General features: G+C 36.5%; 1 protein-coding gene across 1 annotated transcript in view; it reads left to right on the forward strand.

The window, feature by feature from the left end:
- The window catches only part of NBEAL1 (neurobeachin like 1), an 84,881-nt gene extending 69,912 nt beyond the window's left edge, over positions 1-14,969 (forward strand). The window contains exons 44-56 of the mRNA XM_074145218.1: positions 391-500; positions 1,070-1,187; positions 1,897-1,994; positions 2,332-2,448; positions 2,956-3,045; positions 4,210-4,319; positions 4,725-4,897; positions 5,419-5,513; positions 7,431-7,547; positions 8,213-8,374; positions 9,470-9,618; positions 10,309-10,444; positions 13,059-14,969. Of these exons, the coding sequence (XP_074001319.1) occupies positions 391-500; positions 1,070-1,187; positions 1,897-1,994; positions 2,332-2,448; positions 2,956-3,045; positions 4,210-4,319; positions 4,725-4,897; positions 5,419-5,513; positions 7,431-7,547; positions 8,213-8,374; positions 9,470-9,618; positions 10,309-10,444; positions 13,059-13,160 (1,577 nt within the window). The 3' untranslated portion in view covers positions 13,161-14,969. The remainder of the gene's footprint in view (positions 1-390; positions 501-1,069; positions 1,188-1,896; positions 1,995-2,331; positions 2,449-2,955; positions 3,046-4,209; positions 4,320-4,724; positions 4,898-5,418; positions 5,514-7,430; positions 7,548-8,212; positions 8,375-9,469; positions 9,619-10,308; positions 10,445-13,058) is intronic.
- The last annotated feature ends 2,642 nt before the right edge of the window (positions 14,970-17,611 follow it).

Raw genomic sequence — 17,611 nt, forward strand, 5'->3', positions numbered from 1 at the left:
TATGATCATGTAGACCTAGAAGTAACTTCATTCTTATGAATAAGCTAATTGAAATATTTTGGGCTCTTAGTCCTAGTAAAATAAAGCAAATGCAGATATGTTTACAACTAGGTGTGTAAATGATTAATGCTGCTTTTAAAATTGGGGCTTCAGCTTTGAAGTCATTTAGGTGCTTTGGACAATTATTATCCTGTATCATTTAACATTTTAAACATCCAGAGCACAACATAGCCTCCTTTATCAGTGGTAGGGTTATTGGAGATGTACATTAAGAATTTTCCAATATCCTTCTTGGTGTTGAGAAAAGAATGCTTTTTAATCTTTATTGAGAAATCAAAACATTTGAAATATTTTGTAGTAACTCTTAAAATTCTCCAAATTGTTCACTAGGTTTTAACTTAGGTCAGCTTCAAATATCCAAAGAAGTGGTAAATGATGTTATTCTTCCCAAATGGGCTCACTCCCCAGAAGACTTCATTTATAAACACAGGAAGGCTCTGGTAAGATGATGCTTATCTGTGTGAAGTAATGATAAAGAAAGTGCACCTACACATTGTCACTGTGGCTTCAGTGTAAAATAGTGGGACTACGTTCAAACTAGAGCTGTGGTTATATTTGACATTACAAGTACCATTAGAACTTTCAGTTAAAAGCATTGTGCATGTTGATAAAATGCTCAAAAGAAGAAAGGAAATAGCCTCAAGATACTGATCACTTGAGAGTTTGTTACCTAGGAGGTAAAATGCAGAATTAGGTGGGTTTAGGTGATAACGCTGCCCTTGCTTTTTATAGATTATTCTGTATGGAACTAGCAGCTTACCTTCCCTTGCACAGTTGCATTTCAATAGTCTAGATGTGCTGCTTCACTGTATTAATTTTCCCTTTTACCTGGCAGTCACTGCCTTTAACACAAATGGATACTCTTATGCTTCTGCCCTATGCATTGGTATATGCCTGGTTTGTGGATACTCTTAGATTAGGAATTAAATATCTTTCTCAGAAAATAGTAAATACTTTACGAAGGGAGCAGTACTTTTCTTATTCTTACAAGAGCATTTTTTCCTCCTAGGAATCCGAGTATGTTTCTGCTCATCTTCATGAATGGATAGATTTGATTTTTGGCTACAAGCAGAGAGGACCAGCTGCAGTAGAGGCGCTCAATGTGTTCTATTATTGTACCTACGAAGGTAGAAAGCAGTATTCTCTCTTATCATTGTCATCAGACTTGTAGGTTTTCAGTATTAGACAGAAGACACTTGATTTGTGAGCATGCCATCAGTTGCATGTGTTAAGGCAACAGAATTATAGATGAAATATGACAGCATAACTTGTAATTAATCATCAAATAACCAGAATATTTGATGCTTTGATCAGAAGCTGTGAACCTGAAACGTTAATAAAGTTTTTTTTAAAGGGGGGCTGTTCCAGTTGCTTATATTTTGTTTCTAAAAGTGCTTGGAGAGGATTGTTAGTTTCTCATTTGCTTGCTTGAAAGCATCTGTGGGAAGAGGTTTCTTGTGGTTTAGGAGTCAAGGTAGTTGCTTAAAAACAAAAAGCATTGAAATCAAATGTTAAATGCTATTAATTCCAAAGGTGACTTTAGCGTGGCTTTTGTGTGCAACTTATTGCATGGGTGAAGCATACTAAATTCACTTGATCAGACAAAAGCCTGCAATTCTTGCGTATACAGATACACTTAAAATTCCACATGCAGAGTGGAATTTTCAGATCGTATTTTACATGGAGGCATTGTTTGGAGGCTTTTCTGGGGTAAAGGGTGATAATGCTGCAATTAAGGTTTTTTGCAACATTTGTTGACCATATTGGTTCTCTGTACGGATTGGATTATGTTCTTTTTCCTTTTTTCTACCTTTCATTGTTCTGGTTGTGATCCAGGGGCTGTGGATTTGGATGCTTTAACAGATGAGAAAGAAAGGAAAGCTTTAGAAGGGATGATAAACAATTTTGGGCAAACTCCTTGTCAGCTGTTAAAGGTAATGCTGTTTGTTCCCTTTCAGTCAGACCTTTGTGGTTAAATCAAACTGAGTTATAAAGGATGTGTGAAAAAAATAAAAAAAAAATGGTCTGTAAGGTAACAGTTTGTAATTTTAGGAATGTTAAGTCTTTGCCACATTACCATTTGTAAAGGTCACACTGATGAAAATTCAGCATACCATGTTCAAAAGAAACTAATTTACTTTAACAAGGGAAATCAGATGCTTAGGAGTCTGTTTTCCTGTTGATTGCCAATAAGATTTTGAGTATTTTATGTGACTTGAAAAAATTGATAAATTTGTCTAATTTGATATTCCTTCAAATATTGTCTTCTAGGAGCCCCATCCGCAAAGGCTGTCAGCAGAAGAGGTAGTGCAAAGACTAACTAAAAGTGAGACCTCTACTCTGAATCTCTTCCAGCACCTCACTGAACTGAAGTCATTCTTCATAGAGGTAGATGTTTCTTGAAATTGTTTAAAGTCTAATCTGAAACTTCTGATGTACTTGAAACAAAAGGTCACAATGTAGATGAAAATAAACTTGCTTTCTATTTAGAGAAACTATTTTTAAATGAAATGTGTATAGAATGGGCTCTGTCTCTTTAGTTAGCTTCATGGAGGTTGAATCCCATAAATTTGTATCTGCTGCCACTTGTGTGGGTCTCGTTTGAGTTTTAAGTTAGCCACCACACCAAGACAGCTAAGAACATTACTGGTGGCATCTGAGGACTCACTGAACTTGGTAGCTAAACTCACTGATTCAGGACAGAGCCAGGGTTTCATTTCTGGTGTTTCCAACAAAGTATACCTGCATGAACTGAATATGTCTGTACCAGTGCCTTAGAGTACTGGACAGGTCTGACATTGATTCCAGAGGCTTTAGGTCTTACTCTTTACAGGTTCTAGATTTGTGCTTTAGCTCTTGAATATAATCAGACAAAACCCATGTCCTTTCTCTTAGGGAATCAGTGATGGCGTGCCCATTGTCAAAGCTGTTGTCCCCAGGAATCAGTCACGTTCCTTTATTTCTCAGGGAAGCCCAGAGATCTTGGTGAGTTGCATGTGTCAATACTATTCTTAGACTGCATACAGTCAAATAGGAGTATTTTTTCCATGCAGCTTGTAGAGAAACACTTCTTAACTGTTCCTTTTCAAATGTATTCCTTTAACCTATAATGAATGTCAGCTACAAGTTAAATATTTGTCTTCTGAAGAAAAGCCAGGCTGATTTGTTGAATGGCATTTAAGAGCTGATGAGACATGAGTGTAAGGTGTAGTGAGGTGTATTGTAAGCTGCCCACTTGATCCACTTCCATGGTAGCAATCAAATTCCTAATGCAATGCAGCCCAGCTTTAAAATGACAGGATTAAGTTAATGGCATCGTTCCGTTTATTGTTACTTTCCAACCCATATATTAAATTATATGATATGTGGTGTACACACACTAAAAAGGCCTGCACTGTTCCTAAAATTAACTTTTGCACTAATACAGGTGCTGGTACTATAACAGATGGCCAGTTGATGAAATGTATGTGTACATCTGTATGTATAGTCTGCTTACTGGCCCCTGTGCAATAATATCTATGTTTTGCAGGAAAGAATATTCTTTTCCAGTATTCCTATTTTGTAGGTCAAACTTATTGTCCTGGCTTAATGTGGTATGTGCGTATGTCGTTTGGAATTTGGACATGTCTAAGATTCTCATAGGTTTTTTTTCTAAATATCTGATGAAAATAACCTTGAGTATTTAGTTTCCTTTCTTACTTTCTCAGCAACTGAATTATAGTACAATTTTTTTTTAAACTTTCTGTGTTAGTAAGTTAACTCTTAATGATTACTATTTCAAAGAACATAAAAAGAAGTTTAAACTAAATGACTGAATTGTAATTAAAGGTTTGAGAGGGGTTTGTTGGCTGGGGTTTTTTTGTTGTTCTTTTTCTTTCGTTTCCCCCCACCATTCAACTTTTCTATCTCTCCGTCTAGAACATACACTATTCTAACTCGGTAATGTGTATTAGATGGGGATTAACTCATCTGAGTTGGACCTTTTTTTTCTTTTTCTTAATTTCTGAGGATAGGGGTGTGTGTGCTTTTTTTCTTTGTGCTAAATTCTCAAGAAGCCTACGCTGGACTTTATGCAACCTCTATTACTATCAAAGGCAAGCACAAAATATGCCTCTGGGTTTCACCAGTTTTTTCTATCAAATTTTTTAGGTAACAGCAAGTCTGAACTGCATTATTGGAACTCATGGTTGGCTACCTTATGATAAAAATATCTCCAACTATTTTACATTCATCAGAGATACCACAGTGACAAACCCCAAGTAAGCAAATGATGAGGAGAAGTGCAGATGACTGCATCTACAGTAATAAAATACAGTAACTGTTCAACAGTCAGTGGATTATGCTGTTTTCATTCAATGCATCTTCTGATGTTCAATAATATTACCTCTAATCTGTAATACTGTTTTAGAGAAGAGTTATGTAAGTGGCATTTTGAGGTTCTTCATTCTTAGAGCTACTTCTATTATTTATTTTTTTTCTAATTACCAATTATAAAAACTTATCTTGGACTCTGAGATGGGCAGTTCTTCATACTTTCTTACACTTTTTTTAGATAGAGCCTCTTCTGTAGATGGAATTTCTTATTAATTTTTAAGGGTATAGAAAGTGCGAAGTACATTGATTTGAACTAAGATTGCTTTCAACTGCTCATCATTTCCTTACAGAACACAACGCAACATGAGTGGTCCTTTTGCACCGGGCCTGGAGATCACCTCTAAGTTGTTTGCAGTATCCCATGACGCAAAACTGCTCTTTAGTGGAGGACACTGGGACAATAGTATCAGAGTGACATCTCTTACAAAAGGCAAGCTGATTGGACAGCACATCAGGCACATGGGTTAGTAACTCTTCATATTGTGAGATGAAAGGGTTTATGTATTGTACCTTGATATTTGGTCTTTTGGGAAAGAATTATAGCCAGTGCACTTGATATCTGATATGCTGGTCTGCCCAAAGGAATGGCAGCCTAAGAACAGAAGAATACTTCAACTGTGATTATACATAAATACTTGAGCATTGCTTTTTAGTCATTGTAGTGATGGTTTAGTGTAGTTTCAAAACAAGGCTTGACTGCTGTCTTTAGGTAGCAAAGCTAATTAAGTCAGGTGGGTGCACCTGTCTGAACAATGACTTCATTGTTTAATTACAGTCTCATCAGGCCGTATCATAGAATGGTTAGAGTTGGAAGGGACCTTAAAGATCATTGAGTTCCAACCCACTGCCACGGGGTTTCACTTATCAAAGTGGAACATTTCATGCTGATTGCAAATCAGGATACATTGTTGACATATTGTTTGCACATTGTCACTCTATGGGAAATTAGTCTTAAATATCTATGTGTTTTCTTTCTTTATCTAGATATTGTGACCTGCTTGGCAATAGACTACTGTGGAATTCATTTAATTTCTGGCTCCAGAGATACTACCTGTATGATATGGCAAATAGTTCAGCAGGTAGGTTATTTAGGCGTACTCTGAGAAGCAGTTTCTGAATGCTATTTTGTGCTTCTCCATTTTGCAATGACGGTTTGTTGATTTCCTTTCAGATTTGCAGGGAAGATAGTCCGCCAAAATTGATTAGCTTAGTAATTTTGTTGTTTTCTGTGTTTGAAATATTCACTATACACATTAGTTACTATATAGCTAAAGTACAATATTTTAGAGGCACTTTTAAAAATTTCATAGATGTTTTTAGGGTAGGCAAATATTAACCCCCATTGTACAGAGGGGAGAATGGAAGAAGAGAGGCACTACTTGATACTACCAGAATTAGTCAGAACAATGTTTACATTTCTAGGCTGCTGTTCACTCCAATAGTTGTGCTTAAACATTGCATTTCCTCTGTGGGAAGTCATGATGACTACACTAGGAGTTAGCAAAGGTAACACTAGTCTGTTACCTGCATTTATGCTGGCGCTTTGGAATTCTTTAATATTGGTCTTGTGCTCCCACACAATGGAAGTGGTTGTGTGATGCATGTGTGTACTTACACTAAGAATGTGAGGCCATTTCCATTGTTACATATTTCAAATCTTCTTTTCTAATTGCAGTGTTACAGATACACAAGTAGGATTAACTGCAGGGGAGAGCTGTCATGTTATGGGAAGTGCATTTGGTCAGGTCACTTTGTTCTTATCATTGAACTGAAGTCATCACGTTAAACTAGTACAGTGGTGCAAAACTGCATGTGTTTTTGTAGAAGCTGTCTTTATGGTGGGAGTATTTATAATTTTTTCCAATAAGTACTTTGTACCGATGGTCAAAAAGGTGAGACCTTAGTGCTCACAACAGTATTTTTTTTGTCTCAAGTGAGGATAAATGTTGAAAATTTTTAGTTTATTTATCTTTTCACTGTGAGTTAAGTCATCCTCTGCAGATTATCTTCATTTAGAATTGCTTTTTGTTGAGATTTCTAAGGTATTTTTTTATTTAATGGATATATAAGTGATGTTGTATGTATTGTAAATTCTTGTGATAATTTTATCTTGATCTTTACAAAGTGGCAGCAGTGGACTGCATACTGTCAATGTTCTACTTGTCTGGTCTGCGTTGTCACCTTTCCCAGCTCTGTATTTTGACACTTGTTCTGCATTCCTGCATGCTACAGGCTTTCAGGGCTTGGTTGGCAGTCAAATTTCTATCATAGAAATGAGAATAAAGAGTCCTCTGCAGGACTATTTACTGTAGCTTCTCTAAGAACAGGTCTTGCCTTAGAACTGGTTTCAGAGTATGTTTGTATATGCTGACAGCACATTCACTGGAACAAAAGTACTAAATAATTTTGAAACCCTGCAGTCATATGGGAAAATGAATATTTTTAATGAGCATTACTGCAAAATTTCCTTTGCATACCATACTACCAGTACTCACTGAGAAAGATTACTTCTTTACTTTTCCCTAGAAAATGGAACGGAGTTGCTGTTATTTTAAGCAAAATAGCTTTCAACTTCTTTAAGCTGGGCTGTGAAGATAGTGCTTAGTTCCTGGGTAAAATTTAAGACCTGAACAAGCTCAAATACACACATGAAGAAAAAGTGGGTGGATGGGTGGGTGAACAACTCCTGTTAGGACTGTTCACTGTAGTCCTTGCACACCTGGGCATCTGAAGGGATAGAAACAAGTCAGCTAAGTAACTCTGTCTTTCACATCCACATAGTAACTATATGTTCATTCATTCTTGTGATTTCAGTAAATAGGGCTGCTGACATAATAGGCAATAAATTGAAATTGGAATGGGTGAGTTATGCCTTTGGTTTTGGCCTATGTCAAATATACATCTCACACAACTGACACTGAAGATACCAGAAATTTATTTTTTGTTTGTCCTTCAGCTGCAAGAGAATGTGTCATTGCACTTTTTGTTACTCTCAGGGAGGAGTGCCTGTAGGCCTGGCACCTAAGCCATTACAGATCCTTTATGGGCATACTGATGAAGTTTCGAGTGTCGGCATCAGCACTGAACTGGATATGGCAGTGTCAGGATCCAGGGTAAGCACCCTCATACTTTTCCTTTCTTTGCCTCTTGTCCATAGAGAAACCATAGAGCATGTTTGAAATTGATTAAGAATAATTTTTAAAAAGTGACTATTTCACAATTTTTTTCTTCAGCCTTGCGTATCAGGAAGATATGTGCCATCTCCCTTGCTGCCTGCTTAAATCAGGCTGTCTCAAGCTGCTCTGCACAGGATAGGCCTCAGCTATCCTGTTGTATTATTTTGCACAGATAAGCTTTAATGTGTGTGGACTTATTTGGGAGATCTTAAGCTTTTCACAGAAACAATTCTGTGATGGTTCCTTCCCTGCTTCCTTAACCTTGAGGGTTCTGTGCAGCTTATTCATGCTCTGCCTTACTGTACTACACTGATAGTCTTCTGAGCTCTGACTCTGTACTCATAAATGTGGCCGATGAAATGGCTGATTTGCTGCCTATCCTTCACCTCTTGCCCTGTTTGCATTTGTTTTTTCATATGTCTACAGTATATGGCCTTGAGGGGAAGGCTGCTTTGTGTAGAGTTCCTAATGCTCAGGAGTCGTGATCTCCAGTTAAGGATTTCAGTGCTTTCAAAATATCCCCTCTGTATTTAAATGCTTTTCCTGTGTGTTGCGGTAACTTACCTGCTGAGTAACAATTTGTCTAAATTTGGCCGCTGCAGGATGGGACTGTTATTGTCCGCGCTATTCGGAAAGGTCAGTATGTGAGGACCTTGCGACCACCTTGTGAGAGTTCCCTCCTGCTGACTGTTCCCAATCTGGCTGTGTCCTGGGAAGGCCATATAGTTGTCCACACCAGCATAGAAGGAAAGACTACTCTTAAGGTGCGTAAGTTCATGGAATACCTTTGTTTCTTTTGTTGAAGACTTTAATCATAAACGTACCCAACTTTATCCTTACTGTCTACAGTAATGAGGCTTTTTGAGCATGCTGTGTCTGTTTTGTTATTTTTTATTTTGCTAATTTGCGTGAAATTTAATTAAAAGATAAATCCCAGACATACTGTGCTTCATCATGAAAATCTCCAAACACCTCCAAGGAAGTTGCCCAAGCATGTACTAATGCATCTTCCCGGGAGAGCTGCTTTGAAATGGAAAACTGGGGGAAACAAGTTCCACTGTGCGCAGAAACAGAGACTTATAAGGGGAGCAGTAAGTTCTGGGTGCAAAGTGCCCAGTGACTGCACTGATGTTTCTTAGTTTTGGATTGGAGCGATAGCTCTAAGGTTCACAGGGCAGCTTATTCTGCCTGTTGAGTAGCTGTGTAGTTGCTTTAGTAAGGGTAGAGCTGTTACAATTTGTATGAGCATGGGAAGTTTCTTGGAAGACAAGTTTATTGGATGTAGGCATGCTAGATGCATTGGGAAGATGGGGAGAGATGAGACCAAGGTATTGTCAGCCTGGAAGAACTTCAGATGGTTGTGTTAGCTGCATCTTTAATCTGTCAAGATTAAAGCTTTGTCCAGAAAATGCTTCTAGATCTAGCTCTATGGAAATGTACCTATTGCCTTCTGCTTTTCCATTTGGGGTGGGGAAGAGGGAAGATGGCAAGAGGACTGAAGATAAGAGTGCTCTCTTCTTTCTTCCTTAACAAAAATTCTTATAAAATAGGGACCTGTCCATTAAATCCATGGATGTTTCCAGCAAATTTGGAATTGATTAGATGGATAGGTAAGATGTTACTGTGTTACATCAAGAGGTAACAAGGAATAACTTCGAAAATTTCCATACAGGACCTGGTATACATACACATTACATATAGGCTCAGTAGTCTTGTATCATTCAACAAGGAAACTGTTGTCAGCATTATTATCTGTGAGTTATTGCCCAAGTTCGCTCCTGTTAGTGGGCTAAACATACAAATAGTACACTCTTAATCCAGTCAGTCCTCTGTGACAGATTTATTTTTGATCTATTCAGGATAAGAACGCGTTACATCTCTATTCTGTCAATGGAAAATATCTGGGTTCTGAGACTCTGAAGGAGGAAGTGTCAGATATGTGTGTGACTGGCGAGTATATCGTGATGGGCAGTTTACAGGGATTTCTTTCCATACGGGATCTCTACAGGTAATGTACCACCATCAGCAGTTTATTATTGAGATGCAAATATGACAGCTTATTGAGAAACGGCTGTGTAACCTGGACTTTGCTTGGTGCTGTAGGTGGTAGCATTTTTTTCTGTGTTCCTGAAAAAACCCTTTTGGAGAGAACTAAGGGACAAAAGAAAAATGAGAGGTGTACCAGATCCTTTTCTTCCCAGGCATTTATCCCAATTATATACCTAGAACTGAAAGAATTTAGGAAGAGCTGTGTCTGACATCTGCAAGCTGTGATTGTCCCCATACCTGATTAGTCACTGGGAGCTCAGCAACTGCAGGATCAACCCTCATGTAGTTCTGCACTAAGTTTTAAACTCCACTTACTGCTGTGGTCTGTAGAACACCATTGTTCCTCAGAATGGCAGTGAGCTTTGTCACTCAGGCAGTTGTGGAACTAATGTTACTGTTCTTCAGTGAAAATGTCTTAATTTACTGACTTACCCATCCATGCCATTTCTTGTTATTGGAATTCTGTTCTGGGGTACAATTAGATCATTCCTTAGGAGATTACAATAGTTAAAACTGCAAACTGGATCCTTGAGAAATTGTGCTTTATAGCGCATCCTGGGGACAGCAATTTCAACTGCAGTGTGATTCTTTGCAGTATGTGCAAACAAATACATGATGTGCTTTCTCTATTTGGTTTTGTTCATTTCAGCCTGAGTCTGAGCATCTCCCCCTTAGCCATGCGACTGCCAATTCATTGCATTTCTGTCACCAAAGAGTATAGCCACATCCTTGTTGGCTTGGAGGACGGCAAGTTGATTATCGTTGGTGTTGGCAAGCCAGCAGAGGTAAAACCCACCATCAAGAACTTTTTCTACCGAACAGTGGGAAGTTCACTTATTTCTGCTTTCCAGTTGAGCAAGAGGTCTCCTCTATGGCAGGGTAAATTTAAGAGCAAGTTTCAGTTTTCAGTGGGAAAGAAATAACTTTTGAGACTCCTCTACTGATCTTTCTCATTAAGAATCAAAGGTATGTAGGGATTGCAGATTGGAAACTCAGTTGGACTAACTTCTAGACTCTATCACTCGCATCTGAATAAGCAAAGTCATAGTAACTAACCTTTTCGGAACGTGTTAGTGTTGTCAGCCACTTCTTGATGAAATAATTTTCCAGAAGGATATTGGAAACAAAAGCAAGCAAGATACTTTCTTGATTTTTATTTTTTTAATGGTTTCTGTCAGATGTCTGTTAATATGCATTGACTGACATTGGAGGAAAAAAAAATTACTACTTTATGTTAAGAGTCTCTAATTGCAATGCACAAAGAATCACTTGTGTAGGTTCCCAATATGCTCTGTGCTCCATATGGTGAATATAAACTTGTTGGTACTGCATATGCAATATCAAATACAGAGCATCCATCTGTCAAATAGCTATGCCCAATTTTTCTTGTGCAAAACATAGATTTTGCTTTAAGTACTTCTTGTCATGACTTCAAAGTACTTGTGTTAGCTTAAACCTGCTTCTCTTTATAACCTGATCTCCATTGTGCTGCAGTGCATTTATTTGAAAATGTGATTATCACTTTTGCATGACCTTTAGTACATGCCAGAAAATTGTGTCTTTATTTAATTTATATTTTAACTGTGAAGACAGAGCAACTTTATTTGCCAGTATTTTAAAATGTTTTAGCTAGGAGATACGTAGTTTAATATTTGAAACAGGCTTTACACAGTGGTAGTCTGATTTTGCTTGCAGCGGATGGATGGGAAGGGGAGGTTTCCCTGATTTCCAGTTGGACAGGTTTTTTCCCTACTGCAGAATTAACAAAGAGCTGCTTATGATGTGGTTAAACATATGTTTATAACAGCAGTTTTAAAGTCACTGTCATTTCTAAGCTTCCTATTCCATTGAAAAGATCTCTTGTAGGCTGAAATTTATGTATCTCATTAGACTGAAGGCTTTTTGTTTTCCTTTTTTCAGTTCTTAATCACATCTATTTTTCTAACTATGGAGAAAGTGTTGTTTCAAAGGCTGGATTCCTTTTAAGAACATAGAGGCTTTCCAATGACTTTTTGTTCAGGATTTTTTGTTTATATATATATAGTTCAGATGATCTGCAAGCTTAATATCCATGTAAATAGATATATTTTTAAAAAAAAAAAAAACACAAACACATAAGGAACAACATTATGTCCCAGATTTTCTAGTTTTCTATAATGACATCAATAATTATATTTGAAAAGTGTGTGTATGTGGGGTATTTATTTGTTGATTGATTTATTTGTAGTTTGGAAGGAATATATTAATTACTAGAATTTTATCTTTATACAGAAGGCAAGTGTTTTAGTTCTGGCTTTCAGTGGTGATACTGATCCTTAGGGTAAAGGGAGAGAGCGACCTTCTTTATTGTGCATGAAGTCAAATGCTGCTTGGTATTAAGTTTGGCCTTTAGTGTTTCTGCATTGACACTATCCAATATGAAGTGAAGTACAATAAATGGCTTTTAAATTCTTAACAATTACTTAGTTGTTTGGGACATTGCAGAAGTCTGGAGGCTTATCACTTGTTAGTGTCAGCACTGTGCCTTTTCTAGAACACTGCTGCTGTGATGATACCATTCTTAAGCTTGCTTAATTTGTAGTACTAACTGCTGGGAATTGTTCTCAAAATTGTGCTGTTAAGGCATGCATCTTGTTTATTAAACTTCAAGGGTTTTCGTAAACTAATCAGCTGCCAGGCTGATCACTTTTGGTCAATCATAAGCCTTGTATTTAAGGATTAAATTAAAACAGTTTCTTACAAATTGTTGTCAGATTGCAGACCTACCAGATGCTGGATTTAATATGGCCTCTGGTTGCTTGTTATCTGTCTCTACTTATGGAATACACAGTATGAATTATTTCTTGTTTAAATTTTACTCTGAGCACTTCACCCAGGATCTTTGGAAGACTGTATAAATTTGACACCAGGGGATAACCTTTCTCTCTTTCCTTCATTCTGCCATCACTGCCCTGCATTTTGGTTATCTTTTCCTTTTCACTTCTAGCAATTTCTGTTTGAAATCTCTAAAATAAAATGTTCTTTCTTCTACTTTGGTTTATTTTTGCTTGACATTCACCTCTTTTTTTCCTTCCTATCAAAATAGCAATCTAAACACTGTTTCTAAGCCATTTGAAGTAGGTTAAGTATTAAGTACACATTACTTGGCAATATCCCCTTAACTGTTCAAATTGGAGAAGACTGTGGTTAGTGTGTTGTCTGTTGTTTTTTGTCAGTCCCAAGAATCATCCCTAAGTGTAACTTTTGGTTTGTTTTCAAATAATTTTTGTTGGTGTAATTTTGTTTATGCGGTACATTGTAGTGTCTGCATTTCACCAGAATCAGTGTCTGAATTCCTTTTTAATTTATCCACCTTATCCCTTCCCCCTCCTTTTGTTTCTCTGAATTACTTTTAAACAGATGCGCTCAGGTCAGCTTTCCCGAAAGCTGTGGGGATCAAGCAAACGGCTCAGCCAGATTTCATCAGGAGAGACTGAATATAACACTCAAGATTCCAAGTGATTGCTGCTTCTACCTTCTTTCATGGATTCCAGAAACATGTTTAATCTTTTGGTCACTTTAAATGTATATCTCAACTTTCAGGGGCTTCATTCTTAAGTCTGTTGAAGATGAACCTATGGTAGAGGTACAGTAATAAGCATATGTACTCATGCAAGTTAGCTTGCTTGCATATTTTTCCTTAACTGTGTTGACTTGGTCACAGAATCCCTCTCTAAATAGCTGCTAAAACTGTGTTTCAGATGAAAAAGAAAGGAGAAAAACCAAACCAAACCAAAAAGCCCCAAATCTCCAAACCCAAGCTTGCTAATTGAATTTAAGTAGCATTTGATTTAAAGCTGAATAGGGCCAGATGCTCCTTGATCACAAAGAAGATATTTGGCTTTGCTTTGACAGCTTTGTAATCCCCTGGCAGTAAATTAAAGTTCTGGCGGTTGCAGTGGTCAGATTCAAAATTGAGGTAGCTGACAGTTATGACCTTTTCAATATGTTTTTAGCCCAATGAACAATTTATTGCAATTTGTTCCTGTAAATGGCTATTGCTATCTTCTTCTGTGTAGTTCCAGTTTTAGGCTGTTCTGCAAGGAACATCTGTGTTGCACTACTTGATTATCAGAAATTGTTTAAAGTACAGATATGAATAACTTCAAAGGAGGTGAAGGAGCTGAAGGAGGTAGGAAATACTTGCTGCTGAAAATTATTTATATTGTTAAGTAAGACACACACCAGGAAAACCCATAATATATTTAATATCTTGAAGAAATACAGAGGAAGAATCAGTATCTATATTGGTCAAAGATCAATCTACTTCATTAGTAAGGCAACTCCTGCAAACAAAAGATAAATTTCCACTGCAAAAATCATTTAAATAACATTGCAGCACAATTTAATTAAATAGTACTTGTTTGTTTCTTGGCTTGGTGTTCACCAGACCAGTTGTTAGCCATATTGTTTTTTTTCTTCTGTAAAAACAGCAGGGAAACAGATAATGTATCCATTTTCAAGATGTGTTTAAGACCTGGGAAAAGAAAATATCAGCTATATCCAACAAAATAGTTATGGATTATATGCTATATTTTGAGAAGCCATTACTGATTTTTTTTTTTTTTTTTTTTTTTTAGTGATAGGTGATAATGATAGAAGGTTGTGTGTTTTCCTATTGTTGTGACATTTTTATAATGTTAATGATTTAAGTGATAAACCCCATACTGTTGGAAAAGCCTGGTGCTGAGGGAAAAATAAGAATTTTTGGATCGGCATGTGAAGGTATGTGTGCATGTGTATATATGTGTGTATGTTTGTGTATATATATGTATATACGTGTATGTATGTCTATTAAAAGAAGAAAATACCATGGGGTAAGAAGAGTATAGCTATAAGGCAGAGCTATAAGTGATTGTTAGCTAGTATGTTCCCTTTTGGCTACCCCTTTCTTCCCTTTACCATCACTTTTCTTGTTATTTTTATTTATTTATGGAAATGAATGTGTGTTATATCTCCTATAAATGTTATCAGATACTCCCTGTGGCTGGGAAACTGTTGAACTACCTGAGGAACTCCATAATGTATAATCTCATTTCGTTAACTTTTAGCACAATATTTATTAACTTTGTAGAAATAGTGATACCTCCTTACGCTGCAAAAGGGTAGTCTTTACAAGTTCTGTTAGTCTCATTAAAACTGTTTTCTCCCCCTCAATTTCTTTACTGGAAAAAAAAAAATCCCTCTTAATGACCGATTAGTGTGCTGTGTGAAGAAAGTTATGTTGCTTTTTCTTAACTTTTGTAAATGAAATAATAAATCAGACTAGTGAACAAGTGGGTCTATGCATAGTTGCAATATTCTAACTAATCACTGTGACAGACTGGGTCATCTGGAAAGTTAGGAGAAAATAAGAATTATTTCCCTCAGTCATTTGATAAGAGAGCATTGCATTTCCAAAAGTAGAGCAGTGCGGTTTTTTTCAGACTCCATGTATGTAAAAAAAAAAACAAAAACAAAAAAAACCCAACCAAAAAAGAAAACCCAAACCAAAACCAAAAAACACATCCCATATTTTCAAATAAACTATAGAGAAGTGAAAAATACTATTTTTAATTTTAGCTATCCGGTAAGAATACTAAGGATACTCTGGAAGTATTGTGTGTATATGAGAATGTGAAGTATGTTTGACTGTTATGATTTCATGAAGGATTTCAGGGGAGCTTTTTCAAGTGTAGTTTAGAAGAATTTCAGCTCAGAATACAAGATTTTTCTGTGTTATGGGAAGTTAAAAAAACCCTCATTTTGGGCATTGAGTTGATGGGTTTTATAAGTATGCATATATGTTCTGTTTAAATACGTATATGAGATTAAGTGTTTACTTGCAGGGGAAGGGGACAGGAAATTGTGATGTTTGGGACGAGCAGAATCAAGTGGAAAAATTGAGGATATAGGTCTTTTTTAGTGTTTGGTGAGAGTATACTGTTCTTTTTGTCACTTGCACAGAGGGGCTCGCATAAGGCTTTGAAAATGTCCTACTACGGGTTAGGTATGTTTATACAACAGTTGAATTTATGTTTTTAGTAGTTTAATATTAAAGAATACTGAATACGCTGTGTCAGTTCAACTAAAATATAATGTATTGCAACAATTGGGAGTGTTTATGGTGAAGAGCTTTGACATTTGAATACTATCGTTTCAATGCATCACAAGCATTAGGCCACCTTCACAAATACCCGGGACAGGTTGAAATGTGGACGGTTCTTGGGCTCTAAAACTTGAGGCTTGTTTGTGCTCTGCACAAAGCAGCAGCAGCAGGAGGAGGGAAACAGGTGAGCTTTGAGCGGCTACATACTCTACACAAAATGGCGACATCCTTGAGGATGGGAGGTATACACTGTCACACGCTTGGTGTTCTTGCCAGAGGCCCTCTGGAAAGAACCCTATAGGTTTGAAGGTCTGCACTTTACCTTTGTCTAAAACCAGCTTCATGAAAAAGATATAGGTGGTAAGTGTGAGCATTAGCTGGTGTGTTGTTTCTTTTGGTTTTAACTTACTTGCATAAGTCTTTTTTAAAAGTAGTAAATAATTTTTCTGATCAGCTGTTCAGGTTGGTTGAATTGCAGTCTGTTACGCAGTGCACTGTGAATCAGTGAACTGACTTCCATAATTCTTTGATTTTCTCAAGTCAGTAAAGCTTAGGATCACATTTTGTTTTTCACATAGTATTGGTGAAATAAGGTTCTCCTTTGTTTTTGAACTAAGATTTACTTAAGTGTAAAAAGTAAAGCTGTGAGGTAAGAGAATGCTGATTAGGAATTCACAATAAAAAAAGTCTTAAAGTGACAGTTGTTTCATAACACTGCATTTGTCAAGATCTTCTTGTTGGTATCTTCTTGGATTTAATTTTTGGAATAATCCTAATGATATTTATCAAAGTTTAAGATATGCTTACCTTAGAAGCTGAGTAAGTAAATAGGAGTGTAAATATATATATCTCTAAAAAAACCTGAAAACTGACTCTCTTTTCATACCTGTATATAAATGAGATCAAGTAGTTATCAGTATTGAGTAACTTCTCCCTAGCACAGTTTTGAACTTGCATACCAAAGGATGATATTTAGAAGACATCTCTCATTTATTTCAAGAAAAATGTTTAAGTTTCTCTTTATCAATTTACTTAATTCTTGATAGTATTTTTAGTTGTCTGTTTATCTATAGTGAAGAATCTCATCTAGTCTGTGCAGTTTTTGTACTATATGAGCATTCAGAAAGTGAAATGTTTGCTGTTCAATTAGCATCAGACTTATGTGAATTATTCTCTATCAATATAATTGTTATCTAATGCTCGCTCATAGGCTGTCTAGAAACCATGTCTTCTATCATCCATGTGCCTTACCAACATCAGCACAATATAATAATCCCAATCTTAAACTAACTGCACTTCTCCTGATGGTTAATATACATTGTGGAAATTAGGTTTTAGGAAGCCTGTTTGATTTAAAAAGGGGAAAAAAAAAAAAAAAGAACAACAAAGAAACCAAAAATGGTAACACATACACACATCACAATTGTTTTGCTAATTTGCAACATTGATATAAACAAGCTTTTTCCCCCCTGATATATCTTAGATAATGAATATTATCACAAAACAGGTTTATCAAAATCTTCGCAGGCTTTAAATAGTTCAATCAATTGCTTTCTAAGGATCCTCTTTAAAGTTACGTTTGTGTATCCTTTAAATGAAGTACAAAGAACTAAGTTTCTGCACTGTAAAAATTCTGTGTGAGACTGCTAACAGTCCTACACCAGTCTGCTTTAAGATGCAGGAATGATGATTTTATTTTTATTTGTAATGCACAGTAATTAGGTAGGTCTTTTACCTCTTGCCTTAGTCCATGGGAGCTGTATACCTCACTTCCCAAGACCTTGTCTCCCTCCTCCCTGTTTCCTCTGCAAGTCTTTCCCAATCT

This window comes from Numenius arquata, chromosome 3, assembly GCF_964106895.1.
Source record: "Numenius arquata chromosome 3, bNumArq3.hap1.1, whole genome shotgun sequence".
Lineage (NCBI taxonomy): Eukaryota > Metazoa > Chordata > Aves > Charadriiformes > Scolopacidae > Numenius > Numenius arquata.